Source organism: Homarus americanus, unplaced genomic scaffold (assembly GCF_018991925.1).
Source record: "Homarus americanus isolate GMGI-L3 unplaced genomic scaffold, GMGI_Hamer_2.0 scaffold40333, whole genome shotgun sequence".
Lineage (NCBI taxonomy): Eukaryota > Metazoa > Arthropoda > Malacostraca > Decapoda > Nephropidae > Homarus > Homarus americanus.
Genome location: NW_024714036.1, coordinates 297,178 through 314,001, shown reverse-complemented (window position 1 = coordinate 314,001; position 16,824 = coordinate 297,178). Strand labels below are relative to the sequence as shown.

Sequence of the window (16,824 nt, the reverse complement as noted above, 5' to 3'; positions counted from 1 at the left end):
AACGATAAATTCAATAACCTTAAAAGAGCGACAGATAAGCGGTGAGTCGGGGCGTCGCGCTGATAATGCCGCCGTGACAGTGACAAAGCTTCGATTTTACACCCATGCGTCATGTTCGGAGCTTCGGGCCACGCTGTCGAACACTCATAGATCATGTTCGGGGCATCAAGGCGCGTTTTCCAACATCTAAGGATCATGTTCGAAGCTTCTGACTGCCCTTGTGAATACTCCTAGATCAGTTTCGAGATATTAAGACAATTATCGAACCTTTGTGAATAGCGTTTGAGTTGCCAGTTACTTTAACACACCTTCTTGTTGTTCTGTGTTTCACTTCATCTTCTCTTGTGATGAAGTTAGTCGCCTCAGGCTGGTCGACTTGTTTATTAGTGAGTTTATAATGAAATGTCATGTACTGAGTGTTTTTATAAACATCCCATAATGAGAATTGATGTTTATATTATAGTGAAGTGTTTTTATGTGTGTTGCCATGTTTGTACCTTGCCTTTGTCTTGGTGTTAATGTTGTGTGTGTGTTGCAGGTGACGGCCCAGGCGAGTGTGCCGACGTGTTGACGTGTGGGGTGTGTCAGAAGGACTTCCTGCTGGCGGACATCCTACGCTTCATCCAGCACAAGGTTCACAACTGCCAGGCCCCCACCGCGCCCTGTGGCCAAGACGCGTCCTCGGGTGACCAGGACGCCCCCACCAGCGCCCCGCCTAACCCAAGAGACCACAATGGCGACGTGGGCTCCGAGGGCCTCTCTAACCCGGCCAGTCCCGCCACCGTCAAGGAGGAAGGGGACGACAGCAAGGCCGACGAGAAGCGCAAGAGAGACGACGAAGACGACGCCCCTGCTAGGAAAAAACCTCGCAGCACGCAAGACGCCGAGGCTAACACGACAGACTCCGGTGAGTAGACTAACCCTCTTCTGTATCAGGTGGGGTGACGAGTATTGATAGATAACGACTCGAGTACTTGACAACGACTTCCTTGATACTGTCCGCGCCGAGTGTAGAGCGTCGACCAGCGCCACAAATATCGCTAATACTCGACGATAAGTTCTACTCAGATACTGTTGTTATAAAACATCGGGATGTAACCCCCAAACATCACTGGACCCCGACGCTAAAGGTCTGACTTTCTAAATATGGCCAGATGTTGCTCCTCAAGGTCACGCTGTGGTGACTGGAACACCGTTATATATTTTCCATTAGCCCGCCGCTCCTCGCTCATCGGGTTACCGCGAATTAAAAAGGGATATATTGCGTAACTTCCTATGATTGCGAGGGGCGGAGCGGAGGATCTTCAGTAAATCTCTACCTTCAGCATAGTATGTTATCTCTCAACATTATTTAGTATACGCCAGCCAACACAGAGGCTCAATTTCCTGCTCCCAAAAACGTCAGTAAGCGCCATAATTTCTCCACGGGTGATCGCTTGGCGTCTTCCATTTCATTACTGTGCGATGAGCGTCGGAGTAAATCAGAGGCGGTGCCACCAAAACAAACCCGCGATGGCTGGACGCCCTGGTTCTGGATCATAAGGCTAATTGAGGGGCCGTGTTTGGCTCCGGACCTTCCTCTTCATCTTATTCTCCTCTTCACCCCCCCCCCCTCTCATATCCTCTCTCTTCCTCTCCTCTCTCCCTCGCTGCCCTCACCTCTCTTTCTCTTCCTCCTCCTCCATTTGCCGCCCTCCCTTTACTGCTCCTGGTTTATCAACAACGCTACCATGACTTCCTCCGTCGTCGCCGGCTCTCCTCCCTCCGCCATGGGTGCGACAGGGGGACGGGTCTGAGAGGGCCGTCAGCGAGCACTTAGCCTCCTCACAAGTGACATTCATCATGTTTGAGGAACAGTCATCTGTCATGCCGTCTGTTAGGGAGAAATGTCCTTCATATAGGGAGAAAAAATATCCAACTGTAAATAGATAATTCGACATTACTTTAGATAACCAGTGACGTCAGGTGATGGACACAAGACCTCGCGTACACTTAAGACCCCGAGAGTAGAGAATAAAGAAAGGTTCTCTTGGATGATAATTCTCCACCCAACACAGCCAAATGATCACACGGGACCCCAGACCGCCGAACGATAACACGGAGCCCACCGACGGCCGTATTTTGGCCCGTCCCCGGCGCCTGGCTTCTTTTATTGGCGCCCCTTCCTGTCCATAGCGGGCCGGCGCCAGGGGGAAGACTCACATTTGTTCCCGAGGCCTCGACCGTCCGACCTCGCGCCCACAACATTACCCACCGCCCTAATACCTGACGCCTGCAGGGGCCTCCACCTCCCGCCCCCACAACTAACCACTATTTCTTAACCATTATTTTTAGCCACATTTTTTATGATTTGTTTCTTTATTAGATTAAAGAATACCACCCCTCCCTTCCCCCTCCCTCCCCCCCTTCCCCCTTAAGTTGTGCCACTCGAAGATTATTTTAATATTTCAATTTTAGTTGAATACATTTCTCTTGAGTATGTTTAAGTTTTAATTATATCTATGGTATATGGGAGAATCTATCGTTGTGTGTGTGTGAGGAGATGACATTGTCTGGAGGGGTGTGGATGACGTCACCACCACAGGAACAAGTGTTGTGTAGACGTTAATGTGTTTTGGGAGGGACCAACAATAGCCTTTGTGCAGGACAGGACACGACACATAATATACCGTATACATATAATAGACGTCGTTCTATCGGGTCCGCTATATAACACAATGATGAGTATACTAATATATCTACGCTTAACTTAGTGTTTCTATATGAGATAGTGGTTGTTATTGAGCAGGTTGTAAGCGATGGTGGTTCTTAGGTGTGGTTGTAGGTGTTGTTAGATGGGGACCTAGATAGTGGTTGTCGTTTAGAGAACCGTCGATGGTTGTAGTGATTGTTGTCGTCAAGGATTGGTGGTAGTGGTGGTGAATGTCAGGAGCCGCAGGTGTTAATGAGGTTGGTGGTAGTACAGGTATTGGTGGTAGTTGCTTGGGGGGTCATTGGTGGTAGTAGTGGTAGTAGTAGTAGTAGTGGTGATGGTCAAGAGTGGTTGCAGCTGTGTCGGAGATAGTGGTGGTTGTTGCCTGCAGGAGTCGTAGATGGTAGCGATTGTGGTAGTGGTTGGGATTGGTCGCCTTAGGTGGTGGTTGGCGGTGGTTGGTGGTGATGGTGGTGGTGGTGGTAGTAGTGGTACCAGGTGGTCGGTGTAGCGGAGAGGTCGTGGTAGCGAGGTGGGTCGTTTGCGTGGTAGTGGATGGGGTGAGGTGTCCGGTCCTGCCAAGGGAACGACCATCCTTTCCCTCTTTACTTATTCTCTTCTTCCTCTTTCCTCTCTTTATTTATTCCCGCCCTCCTCCTCTACCCTTCCTCCTCCTCCTCCTCTCCTTATCCCCTTCTCCTTTTTCCTTCCCCTTTCTCCCTTCTCCTTCCCTTTTCTCTCTTCTCCTTCCCCCGTCTTCCTCCTCTTTCCAATCTACCCTTCTTACTCTCTCTCTCTCTCTCTCCCCCTCCCTCTCTCTCTCTTTTATCTTTGTTTGTCTCTCCTCTCTATAATTTTCTCGTATTTTTGGTTTATCTATTATTTATTAATCTTTCTTTGTTTCGCGTTTTTATCAAGATTTTGCCAATTCCTCTTCTCGTTCTATCAAATACTGGTAATTATTATATTAATTTCTATCGGATCTTTGCTAATTCCTCCTTCTTATCACGCCTTTGCTAATTATCTTCTGTTTCCCGTCATTATTTTTTTGGGGGGGGGCAACCAACACCTGTCGTCCACCATCCTGGGAAAAGAATGAACATATAACATGGCTTTTTTGTGTGTGTATGTGTGGCTTCTGGCCTTCCTTGAGGGTGGGCGGTGGTCGTCTTGTGTCCTGGCAAAAAAAATAGTGTATATATCTACGAAAAATATTACGTGTGTGTGTGTGTGTGTGTGTGTGTGTGTGTGTGTGTGTGTGTGTGTGTAAGCCCCAAAAGCCACCACATAAGCCACATTCCACCCACCACAACCCTCTTTACCCCGGGCACAGAAAAACAGCTCCCATGTCCCCCGGGGCCTCTCCTGAAGTGGTCATAACCCATCCTTATCCTACTGCGGAGTCCTTGTGAGGAGTGACCCCGACCTCTCCCTCTAGACCAGTCCTTCTGTATCCTTCTCTTGGAGGATAAGGAGTGATCTTATGTCCTATCCCGCTCTCCTTCTGTTCTTTCTTCTTTGTTTCCTTCCTTCTTTCCTTCCTTCCTTCCTTCCTCCCTTCCTTCCTTCCTTCCTTCCTTCCTTTCCTTCCTTCCTTCCTTCCCTTCTTCCTTCCCCTCTTTCCTTCTTTCTTTCCTTCTCCCTTCTCTCTCTTTTCGTCCTCGCCCCTCCATTCTTCTCTCTCCTCTCTCCTTCCTTCTTTCTTTCCTTCTCTCTCTCCCTCCTTCTCTCTCTTTTCGTCCTCGCCTCTCCATTCTTCTCTCTCCTCTCTCCTTCTCTCCTTCCCTCCCTCCCTCCCTTTAGACCAAATGACCAGACTCACCAACCTTCGTCAGTAGTACTCGAAGGACCCGATGTAGGGAACCAGGCTCAGTGGTGACGTGCTCTAACCCTCCTCCTTGCTAGTCCTAAAGTAGCATCCTTGGACTGCCCTTACACCCCCTCCTCCTCCCTTTCTCCTCCTCCTCCTCAATTCTCCCCATAGGACTTGTACAATATGTGAAAGCTAATAGGATAATTTTTCCCCTATATACGATAAGAGACAGTCCTTCAATGTTATCACAAGTCCTAAAGTATATGTTTTCCTTCTCACCCTCCCCCTCTCCCACCCCTTCCTACCTCCCACCCCTTCCTACCTCCCACCTCTTCCGTCACTCCTTTCCCTGATATGTAGGACGCGAACTCGCCGCGGTGTAGAGTCCTGGTGGCCTGGACCTCAGAAGGAGTGTCCCTATGTTATACTTCCGTTCACAAATCCAGCAGTAACACCTATTCCCCCTCCCCTCCCCTCCCCTCCCCTCCCTTTCCCCCTCCTTCTCCGATATTAGGATTCATATGCAAGACGTGAATTAACCTGCTTAGAGTCCTAGTAGCGGAGGGAGGGGGGAGGGGAAGGAGGGGAGGTCCTTGGAAGGAGTCCCTCAGTGGGTCAGTGGGCTACCTTCCTCGCCCGTGATTACCTGTGTGGCGCACCTGCCTGGCCACGCCCCCCCGGCTACCACTCGGTTCATGCAATTTCCGGACTAAAACAAAGAAATTCGAGTAAAGATATTTTTTTCTCCCTCACGGTGAACTTGTTTTGTGTTTATGTTTGTTTGTTGTTTTTGTTTTTTCACGTAACCTAACCTAACCTAACCTAACCTAACCTAACCTAACCAAACCTAACCTAACCTAATCATCTTACCTAATATAACCAAACCAAACCAAACTGACCTAACCTAACCTAACCTAACCTAACCTACTAACACATTCATTCTTCACTAACTTTGTGAGGTTTTCTTGTGATCCTTGTTACGAAAAAAAAAATATTAAATGAATGATTTGGTTAAGTTAGGTTAGGTTAAGTTAGGGTAGGTTAAGTTAGGTTATTTTAGTTTAGTTAAGTTTAGTTTACTTTACTTTAGTTACATTAAGTGAATTAAGCTATGTTAGATCAGGTTAGCATTAGGGAGTTTAATAATCAGGTAAAATAAACTGGGGTGTCTAATCTTCACGTGATACAATAATCTTCATTAACTACTAACACTTCAATAAAACACTGTTACTTTTACTTAACGAGATCATTGGTACAACCGTTTGTGTACAACCAATATTTTATTATTTATTAGAGAAAACTTTTTTGGCTGTGGCTTCTTGCCTGTTGTAGCTGTCTCGTATGTTGCGGTGTGTTGCAAGTGGTCGTATGTTGCGGTGTGTTGCAAGTGGTGGTCACTAGGGGGCAGGTGGCGGCGGTGAGGGGTGTGGGAGGGACTCTTTAGAAGTGGGGGGGAGGAGGAGGAGGAGCAGTGAGGGAAGGAAGGAGGGGGACCATGACCCCTAGACTGACCCTCCGGCCACAGCCTGCACCGCCCGAGGCCATGGTCTAGATAATGCTAACCCAACTGGAGGCATAAGGTCGTCGCTCTCGCAATCCAACCCAATGAAACTCCACCTTCCACGTATTAATATAAACCCTACTACCGTCCTCCTCAAAATACACCCGCGATAATACACTAATACTCACCACAATGCACCGAATCATAACAATACACCGAGTTATGAATGATGAATTGTATAAGTCAGGTTGGATCATCTGACCAACTGACTCGGTACTGGCAACTGACTGACTCGGTACTGGCGACTGACTCGGTACTGGCAACTGACTCGGTACTAGCTCGTTCCTTTTCCTGTTTTAATAATGTTTTTTTCTCTCCATTTTATTTATTATAAGTCGTATGGATCTTCTGTTATCGTTAATTAGTTGTCAGGTAGAAGACAGGTGTGGTTGTGTTTGTCGGGGCTTGTGGGAGTATGATGTTGTTTTGGTTTTTGTTCGAGTGTTTATTTGTTACTCGTCAATGAAAGATGAGGTTGGTGTAGTTATTATTAGGATGATAAATTTATTGTTCGGATGATAAATTTATTGTTAGGATGATCAATTTATTGTTCGGATGATAAATTTATTGTTCGGATGATAAATTTACTCGTTAGGATGATCAATTTATAGTTCGGATGATCAATTTATTGTTCGGATGATAAATTTATTGTTCGGATAATAAATTTACTGTTCGGATGATAAATTTATTGTTCGGATGATAAATTTATTGTTCGGGTGATAAATTTATTGTTAGGATGATAAATTTATTGTTCGGATGATAAATTTATTGTTAGGATGATAAATTTATTGTTCGGATGATAAATTTCGTCATTAAAGGAAGAAATATTGCGTTGCTTTACTACGAAGAGGCAAACGGTAAAAAAGGCGATTTTATTATGTATTTACGTAAATAATGTAAAATTCGTAAAAAAAAAACAGGATACTATATGTTTACGTGTATATTGAATGTAAATCTTGTCATTATTGAAAGAAATGAAAGAATTGTTATTGATTAGGAATTAGTGTTGAAGTGACTTGAGTCTATGTAATGCAGTAGAGTAGGCTACAGCTTTGAAATATTGGTCATTCTTCCTGTCTCTGTAGCTTGTTTATGTCTCCCCGTAGTAGTTACAGTTATTTACAAAATTATCATAAATCCAGACACTCTTTTTTACACCAGTTCCTAAATTTTTACCGTATTCTTATTTTTACATTGCGTCTAAACATTATTTTTTTACAGTACCTCCCATCACTTACAGCGCTATTTTACAACACCTGTCAGAATTTACACATATTTTACACCAATGTTCAACCTTCAGTGTAGTTTACATGGTTCTGTAAACCTAGACAGTTTTTTACAACGCTTCCCAACATTGACACGTTTACCGCCGTACTCAGAAGGGTTGAGACCTCGTCGTCCATATGTTGGTGGTGGCGGTAGGAGCATTACCGCCACGGCTACCTACCTGTCCGGGGCCCTCAGGTGTGTGGCCGCGCCTTCCGGTGAGGCCCTGGGCAGCGGTCAGCGGGGCCCCGAGGACACATGCGCCAGGGTCCGCGGCACCAGGCACTGCAAGGTTCCCTCACCCCTCCTGACGGAGACCCTGGGTCCTGTTGCTGCTGCTCCAGTGTGTGTGTGTGTGTGAGTGTAGTTTGTACGTAGTTTTGTTAAAAGTTAATGCATATATTTAACCTTCCTAGTTTAGTTCTTGTAGTTAATAAACTTCATCCTATATAACCATCGGTATTTAAAGGTTCATTTCCTCTTGATGAACCATTGAAGCTGCTTCGGGGTGTTGTGAGACTGTGGTCGACTCTTTGTTCTGATATCCTGACTTAATAATGTGATCTGTTTATGTAGTTAATGTGGGAATTTGTTTTTTAAACCTAGACACTGAATGATATGACACACACACACACACTCACATCTGCGTATGAGTTACCTGGTCGTAATACAAAGGTTGATTAATTAAGGTAAAGGGAGTTGTCGTCACTCATATACAGATGTAACAACCAATAGTGGCCCAGACCGAACTGGTGAGTCAGACCGTGTTGGCTGTAGAGAAACACCAGACCATTTCATATCCACGGGGAGGGCGGGGGGGTGAGCCAGACCGAATGCACGGGGCTAAATAGAGACCGAATGCAGAGGCCAGAGGGACGTATACCAGACTCTCACCACCACAGGAGTGAACCAGACCGAGTGGACGAGTATCCCCCTCCTACTCTAACCTTGTAGGTGAGATCCACTACCCCCCCTCACCCCCCTCACCACCCCTCTCCTATCCACTAGCACAAAAGGGCCACAAGAGCCGGATAGGAGATTACTTAAAGGCAAGGTCGGGGCCGGTGTGGCAATAAGAACTTAAAAAAGTACATCCTGAGCCTCCCTCGACAAGGTGGTAATAAGGTTCTTCCTGCAGGAGTGGTGGTGGTGGTGGCCCCTGGAGGCTGGTGGTGAGGCCGGGGGCACGTGCGACACCCACCACACTTCATCTTAATTTATTCATGACATTGCAAGACGGCCGAGCGGCACCCGGCGGCCACCACCACGGATGTGCCGCCCGGGATTACGTAGTGTAGGGGGAGTGGTGTAGGGGTGTAGGGGGAGTGGTGTAGGGGGAGTGGTGTAGGGGTGTAGGGGGAGTGGTGTAGGGGTGTAGGGGGAGTGGTGAAGGGGTGGTGGTAGCGGTGATGGAGGGGTGGTGGTAGTGTAGTTAGGGGTGATAGTGTAGGAGAAATGGTGGTGCAGGGATGGTAGTTGTGGTGGAGGTGTGGTAGTGGTGGTGGTCGGGGTGGGAGGGAGGGAGGGAGAAGTCGCGCCGTGTCTTCCTTAGTCACATACTGTATAGACGGAGTTTTTCCTTGACTATAGGTGCGTTTCCTCGTCACCGTTGCCGTGTACGGGGTTTCGTTTTCCTCGCTACTCCGTGTTCCCGCTTCCCTGGCCCTTAGTGCTGGTATAATAGTCTACACTAGTTTCTATCTGATCTTTAAATCGTCACTATGTTTATAATTTACTTAAAACAGCTAAAAGGCATTGAAATTCACCTCATAAAGCTAAACTATGTCAGTATGTCATGTAAAAAAAGCTAAGATATGTTTTAAGCAGACCATAAACATCACAGGTGTGTTTACAGATGAGAAACATTCACAAATAATCCGAAACAATATTAAACACCTTTGTTACACTATAATCCAAAGTCACAGCATGTAACACCATCGCCCTAAGTAACACACACACACACACACACACACACACACACACACACACACACACACACACACACATAAGTTTCACACCGGAACACCATATGTGTTACTTTGACCCAGCCTAAGAGTAAGTAGCAGTTAGAAGAAAGAGGATAACCTCACATCTTCCACTCTACGTAAAGTGAATTAATTTTCCGCAGCTGTAAGACAACAGCTTAATACGACGTGCTGTACAGAGTGTATGTACAGCAGCGCCCTAAGCTTCTATTAACGCTTAATAAAGGTAGTGTGATGGATGGTGATTATGATAATAATAATAATAATAATGATAATAATAATAATAATAATAATAATAATAATAAAGATAATAATAATAAATAATGATACTACTACTAATAATGACGATAATAATACTACTAATAATAATAATAACGATAATAATAATAATGATACTACTACTAATAATAACGATAATAGTAATAATAATAATAATAATAATAATAATAATAATAATAATAATAATAACAAACTAAAATAAAATAAAACACGTCTCATAAAATTTATTAAAAAAACAATACAAATCTCTTGTTACATTACGAGAATTAACTAAAAATTCCACCAAATAATAAAAACTGCGTCATTATACCACAGAAAACACCTGGGTTATTATCACCAATTTCCTCACCTGGCAATGAGCTGTACGAAACGAAACAAAAGATTAATTAACGAGAAGAAAAAAAAAATTCCAAAGTTCAGAATTCAAGATTTATTTCCTCCTGGTGAACTGATCATCAAGTTTACGGTTTAAATAAGTGTAGCGGTTAAATCACGTGAAGATTACCCACCCTAGATTATTTCACATGATAATTAAAGACCCTGTTGTTAATTTAACCTAACCTAGCGCTAATTTAACATAACATAACGCTAACATAACATAATCCAACGTTAATTTAACATAACATAACGCTATTTTTTTTTACGGGATTACTTGTCACGTGAAACCAATCGGATTAATTTTAGTTATTTTTTGGTATTGGATTTACCGTCCCAAATGAGGTGGGATTTATTATATATTATTTATATAGATTTATTAACCCATTAAAATTTTATGGATTTGATATCAAGGAATGGGTGAGAGGAGGGAGGTGAGGGGAGGAGGGTGAGGGAGGGTGAGAGAGGGTGAGGAGGGGAGGTAGGGGGGGTCCAGGAAGTGACACACCTGCAATGTTTACCCTGAGGCTTAGTCACGGTGACGTCATAGCGTGACGTCACCGCTCTGCTAAGCTAGTCAGTGGCTAGTGTGTTGAGTCTGATTATAACTCCCGACCTCCTCTCTCTCTCTCTCTCTCTCTAACTTATTTATTATTTGTTTTTCTTTTTGATAGAGAGAGAGAGAGAGAGAGAGAGAGAGAGAGAGAGAGAGAGCACGTAGGTAATATTTCTCTCTTATGCAGAAATAATAATAATAATATTAATAATAATAATAATAATAATAATAATAATAATAATAATATTAATAATAACAATAATAATAATAATAATAATAATAATAATAACAATAATAATAATAATAATAATAATAATAATAATAATAATAATAACAATAATAATAATAATAATAATAATAATAATAATAATAATAATCTCTCGTAAATGTGTGTCAAATCCTTTCAAATTTCCCTCCAGCAAGAATCACGTTACGTCATCATCAACGTCATTAATAGCATAACTTCCCCACTGGAAAGTTTCGCTGGTGTTGCTGGATATCTTGAGGATTCGCGAGAGCTGTATCCGGATTCGTGAACGCTGTATCCGGATTCGTGAACGCTGCATCCGGATTCGTAAACGCTGTATCCGGATTCGTGAACGCTGTATCCGGATTCGTGAACGCTGTATCCGGATTCGTGAAGGCTTTATCTTGGTTCGGTAATACTTTATAGCCCCTTATGTATTTGTTTATCACGTTTGAGGTTTATAAAGTGGAAATATAACAGGAAATGTTTATAATTCATGAGTTATTAAGGTAAAGAGTTTCTGTGAAGACGGCCAACTGTGTCTAGGGATGTGGTGCGCTGTGCCACGTCACCCAGTAATGAGATTAGTTCGTCTGCCATAGCGCCAACCCAGTCTTAATTCCTCCTCACATAACAGAGTACCTTGCTGCTTTATTTAATGTTTATATACTAAATTACTCAGAGATTGAGGTAAATTAAAGTGAATCGTTGTAAGTGATTGCCTGGTAACTCTTCTTCATGGTTGGTATGTTGAGATTTTCTTTGTTTTTATGGCTCGTTGAGACAGAAAATGATTATGTGAGTCGGATTTAATGACGCTGAAACTTGGCTGGCTGGACGAGAAGGGAGGTCATCGGGGGTATCTTTAGCTTCTTCCTGTATGATTAATATGCAATGAATCCATTACGATAACAATTGTCTGTCGTAAATAACTCTGAAAATACTATATTGCTCATATTACTGCATTAAACGTACCTATTTGAGGGTATAAATTAAATATGTTTATGCCTCATTGTTAATATATTGTCAATAAAAAATATCACTTAAGAAAAGATCACTAAGACGACTTGGAAAATTTTATTGTGGATTTAAGCATCAATAAACAGACGCGATAACACACTCTAACATCTGAACCTCACTATAATAACTCCTTTGACTAAATATAAGGAAAATAAACACCCATCATTAGTGTCATTTTGCCTTAAGCTACGCCATCATCATCCTAACTGTTTAACAAGACGGGTAACTCTCACTTCCTTCCCGGCCTGACTGTATAACGCGGTACCTGGCGTTCATCAACACCCAGCGCCATCTATCAATTGGGGGGGACGAAACTTCACGGCCATCTGCTTCAAGGCTCAAGATAACACAAGGCAACATAACTTAGTGATCCCTGTGTTGGGGGAGGGGTAGGGGTCGTAGAGGTCACCATGGAAGGGGGTCTGTGGGAGGTTAGGAGGTACTGGAAGGGATGAGAGAAGGACAGGGGGAGCAGTAGGGGAGTATGGGTGGTCAGGGAAGGGGTGGTGATGATGGGGAGGAGATGTTTAGGTGGTAGGGGGTCGGCAGAGATGGACTGTGGTAGGGGAGAGAGGGAGATGAGTGATGGGGGTCGCCAGAGAGGGAATTGCAGGGCAGGAGGGGTGAATGTAGTGGTGAGGGGGAGGGGGAGAATGAGGAGGAGGGGTGAATGTGATGGTGAGAGGGAAGGGGAGAATGAGGAGGAGGGGTGATGGTGAAGGAGGAGGAGGAACAGAAAGGAGAAGAGGTGAATGTAGTGGTGAGGGAGAAGAGGAAGAATGAGGAGGAGGGGGTAACTGTGGTGGAGAAGGAAGGAGGAGGAGGAGGAGGAGGAGAATCAGCTGTCATCTTACATATGTTATAATTATCAGACTTAATCTTGATAATTTGTGAAATCTTGGCCAGATGATGCAGATAACATTAACACATTCTCCTCGTTTAGACACAGTATTACATGTGGCTGTGAGAGAGACACCCACAAAGTTCCATTTTTTGCACAAAGTTCTGGTCATTTAGTCATATAAAACAAATCTTACATCAGTACATTAAAATTCCTTCCTTGGTTGATGTGCTTCAACAGTTGTCATCTCGTCTAGAACACCCGAGAGAGAGACAGAGAAGGAGATAAAAAAAAAACGCCTTTGTGTCTAAAAGTTTCGATCGCTGATAAGCAAAAGAGACAGGGAATGAACGCTGCAATCTGATTTACGGCGGTGGTTGCTAATAGCCAGCGTACACTCTTTAGAATCAAGTAACGTGTTTATTTGGCTTGGCGATGGACACTTGTGATAATCCAGCGACTAAGTTGAGCGAAGCAGCGACTAAACTCCCTATTCTCGTTTGGTTTATGACACCGCCAAGACGATGTATCTTTCGTCTATTTACCGTTCATTGTCTTGTGGCCTTAGCCAGTGTGTCATACTGAGGAGAAATATGTTAATGAAAACTCTATGTTTGGTTCACGATTGTGTGTTTCTCTTCGTAAGTGAATAGAAATGTTAGCGAATTCGTTATATTAGTCGATAGGTTATCGCTATGTTGTCGTGTGTGGTAAATTCCGATTGGATATATTTTTAGAACTATTGGTTTTAGTGGGGGGAAAGGTGGGTCAGTGAGGGTGGGCTAGGGACGAGGGTGGGCCAGGAGGGTGGGCTGGGGACGAGGTGGGTCAGTGAGGGTGGGCTAGGGACGAGGGTGGCTGGGGACGAGGGTAAGGGACGAGGGTTAGGAGAGGGCTGGGGACGAGGGTGGGCATGTAACCCTTGTCACCAACTTTTATCTCGGTCTACACACATCATTGTAAATCATTTGTCATATGTTAATCAGGTCACTTAACGACCGTGATAACCTTTTAATAGTTAGAACGAGCTTGTGTAAAGTGTCCTCCCATCACGTTGTAATTAGTCTCCCTAACTATATGCTGAATAAACAAGAGATGACCCTGAATTGGCCATTAACTGTATTGTTCATGGGTCCTAAATGCCAGACAGGGGGAGGGGTGGGGGTGGGGGGTGCAATGGGGAAGCCTTAATTGTGATCGGGCCGTATGCGTTTTTGGGGGGAAAATTTATACCAGTCAAGAAGAGCATCCATAGAGCTGACTGACACAGGTAGACACAGAAGAGAAATAGAATAATGGCGTCTTCTGTATATAAACTATCTGTCAGATTATTAGTTGTCCGTCATGAATCAGACAGCAACATTCTCCAGAGTCAGAAGAGAGTAAAAAAAATGACTGTCAGCTTTAACCTCTCCTCTCCCCCTCCACCCTCCCCCCCTACCCCTCCCCTCTCCCGAATGTGGTCAGAGCATCAGTGGGTAAATGATATCATCCATTTCCACTAATTACGCTGACATCAAACGTTTAGCTAGTCAACACATAGAAGACATAGATTACCTTCTTCACCGTAAGTGGTCAAGTCATTATCATTATCATCATTATCATCATCATCATCATCATCATCATCACTTCCCCCTCCTCATCTTCCTCCTCATCTTATTCTTCTTGCCTACCTCATTTCCTCCTCGTTCTCATAATTCACCTTCTCCTCCTCCTCCTCCTCCTTACCTCACCTCTTCCTTCCTCCTCCTCCTCCTCCTCCTCCTCCTCCTCCTCCTCCTCCTCCTTACCTCACCTCTTCCTTCCTCCTCCTCCTCTTCCTCCACCTCCTCCTCCTGAGTGTTTAGCATCGTGACATCTTTTTATCCAGGGATTCATCTCGAGGAGTCCAGATGTGTGGTGGCGGTGGTGGTGGTGGGGTGAGCGGCTCGCCACCCACACTGCCGGCCCCAGCATCCTTGTCTGACGTCACCTTGGTGCTCTTGTCATTGTAGATGGTCGGGGAGCATCACTAGCCCTCCCCCCCCCTCTTCACCTCCCCTCACCTCCCCCATCCTCCTCCCCAGCCTAGCTCGCTCTCTCGGCCACTTACCACCGTGTAATTGCTCCCATATGCTGGCCAGGGTTGCTGACGACGCCCTGGCCTGACCCCCCCCTCCTCCCCCCCCCTGAATGGCCTTCTTTAACTGGCCATAAGGGTTCTATCTTCATTATAAATCACACTTTCACCGATTATTCACATTTGAGTTCGTCTTATTCTGGATATTCATGATTGGTGGTAATTTGCCAGGTAGGAAAAAAAAGGTGGATTAACCAATTTATTTTATGTATTTATTTTGGTTTACTTTTACTTTTCTTTTTTTCTTTTTTCTTTTTTTCTTTTCTTTTTTTTTTTACTTTTATGTGAGAGAATAGCGAGGTGTAGTGGGCATGGGGAAGACTTGAGGTGGACAATGAGAAGAGTGTAGTGGGCGTGGGGAAGGCGAGGTTATGCTAGGGGAGGAAATGGTGGGCGTGAGGAAGGCGTGATAAGCAAGGAAGACAAGTGGTAGGCGTGAGGAAGGCGTGGGGAAGGCGTGGTTGAGGCGTAGAAAGGCGTGGTAGGGTTGAGGAAGACGTGATAGGGGACATAAAAAGGCGTGGTAGGGTTGAGGAAGGCGTGGTTGAGGCGTAGAAAGGCGTGGTAGGGTTGAGGAAGGCGTGGGGAAGGCGTGGTGGGCGTGGGGAATGTTGACCTGAGGGGCGGCTGGCAGGAGAGGCTACACACACGGGTAAGGTCGGACGTGATGAGTAAAACATGTAAATAAACTACGGTCCAGCTGGTCTCTTGCGGCCCCCGGCGTCATGTGTCTGTCCCCTCGACCCACACCCTCCCTCTCTCCCTCCCTCCTGCTGTCTCTCTCCCTCCCTCTCTCTTCCTTCCTCCCCTCTATCTCCTCCCTCCCTCCTGCTGTCTCTCTCCCTCCTCTCCTGCTGTCTCTCTCTCTCTCTCTCCCTCCTCCCTCTTGCTTCCTCCTCTATCTCCCCTCCTCTTCCTTCTTCTCCTCTATCTCCCCCTACAGTCTCTCTCTCCCCTCCTCCCCTGGCTCCCCGTGCCTCCCCATCTCCCCTCTTCTTTATACATCCCCTAGAGCCTTTCCCCTCCTCCTTTTGCTTCTTTTTCAAGTGTTCCTTCTTCGTCGTCTTCTCCCCTCCTTCCTTCTTCCCTCCCTCCTTCGTCTCTCCCTCCCTCCTCCTCCCTACCTTTCCTATATCTACCCCTAACCTCATCTCTTCCCTACACACCTTCTCCCTCCCTCCCTCTTCTCCAACACACACCTCACCTCTTCCCACCAACCTGAACACACACACACTTCTCTCTCCTCCCTCACCCCTCACCCCCATTGCTCTTGCCCCCCCCATGCCTCCACCACCATCCTGCCCTCCTCACCACCCTACCTCCTCTGCCCCACCCCTACAACCCTCCTCCCCCACCCCTCCCAACCCTCCCCTCACCACCCCTACAACCCTCCCCTCACCTACACATACACAAGCACCCCTTCCTCCTCCTCCTCCTTCTCCTCCTCCTCCTCCTCCTCCTCCTCCTCCCTCTTCTTCATGTTATTTTCCTATCTTCCTCCTCCTCCTCCCCTCTTCTTCTTCATATTTGTTACTACCCTATCTTCTCTACTCTCTCCTCTTCTTCTTCATGTTTTTCTACCTATCTTCCTCCTCCTCCTCCTCCTCTTCTTCATATTTGTTACTACCTATCTTCCTCCTCCTCCTCCTCCTCTTCTTCTTCATAATATTTACCTATCTTCCTCCTCCTCCTCCTCTTCTTCTATGTTTGTTGCTACTATTTTCTCCTCCCACGGCTCACCTTAGTACCCTCATCACCTAGTAATTAATTAGCGACTTTGTTCACTAATCCCAGAGTTCATGAAGGTGAAGTTGTTGTTGTCTTTGTCGTGTTTGGTCTGTCATCAACGATACGAGCTCCTCCTCCTGGCCCTCCTCCTCTTCTTCCTGGTCTTCTTCCTCCTCCTGGCCCTCCTCCTCTTCTTCCTGGTCTTCTTCCTCCTCCTGGCCCTCCTCCTCTTCTTCCTGGTCTTCCTCCTCCTCCTCCTCCTCCTCCTAATGTTGCTACCACTTATCTTCCTCCTCCCCCTCCTCTTTCTCCTCTTCTTTAACGATAAAGCCTCTTTAATTA

The 16,824-nt window shown here is 45.4% G+C and overlaps 1 protein-coding gene across 2 annotated transcripts in view; it reads left to right on the top strand.

The window, feature by feature from the left end:
• The window catches only part of LOC121875464 (B-cell lymphoma/leukemia 11A-like), a 92,487-nt gene that overhangs the window by 29,795 nt on the left and 45,868 nt on the right, over positions 1-16,824 (top strand). For both annotated transcript variants that reach the window (XR_006090611.1, XM_042380033.1), the window contains exon 2: positions 539-907. Coding sequence is in view for 1 of the 2 variants with exons in the window: in XM_042380033.1 (XP_042235967.1) it covers positions 539-907 (369 nt within the window). In the remaining variant the exon portion in view is untranslated. The remainder of the gene's footprint in view (positions 1-538; positions 908-16,824) is intronic.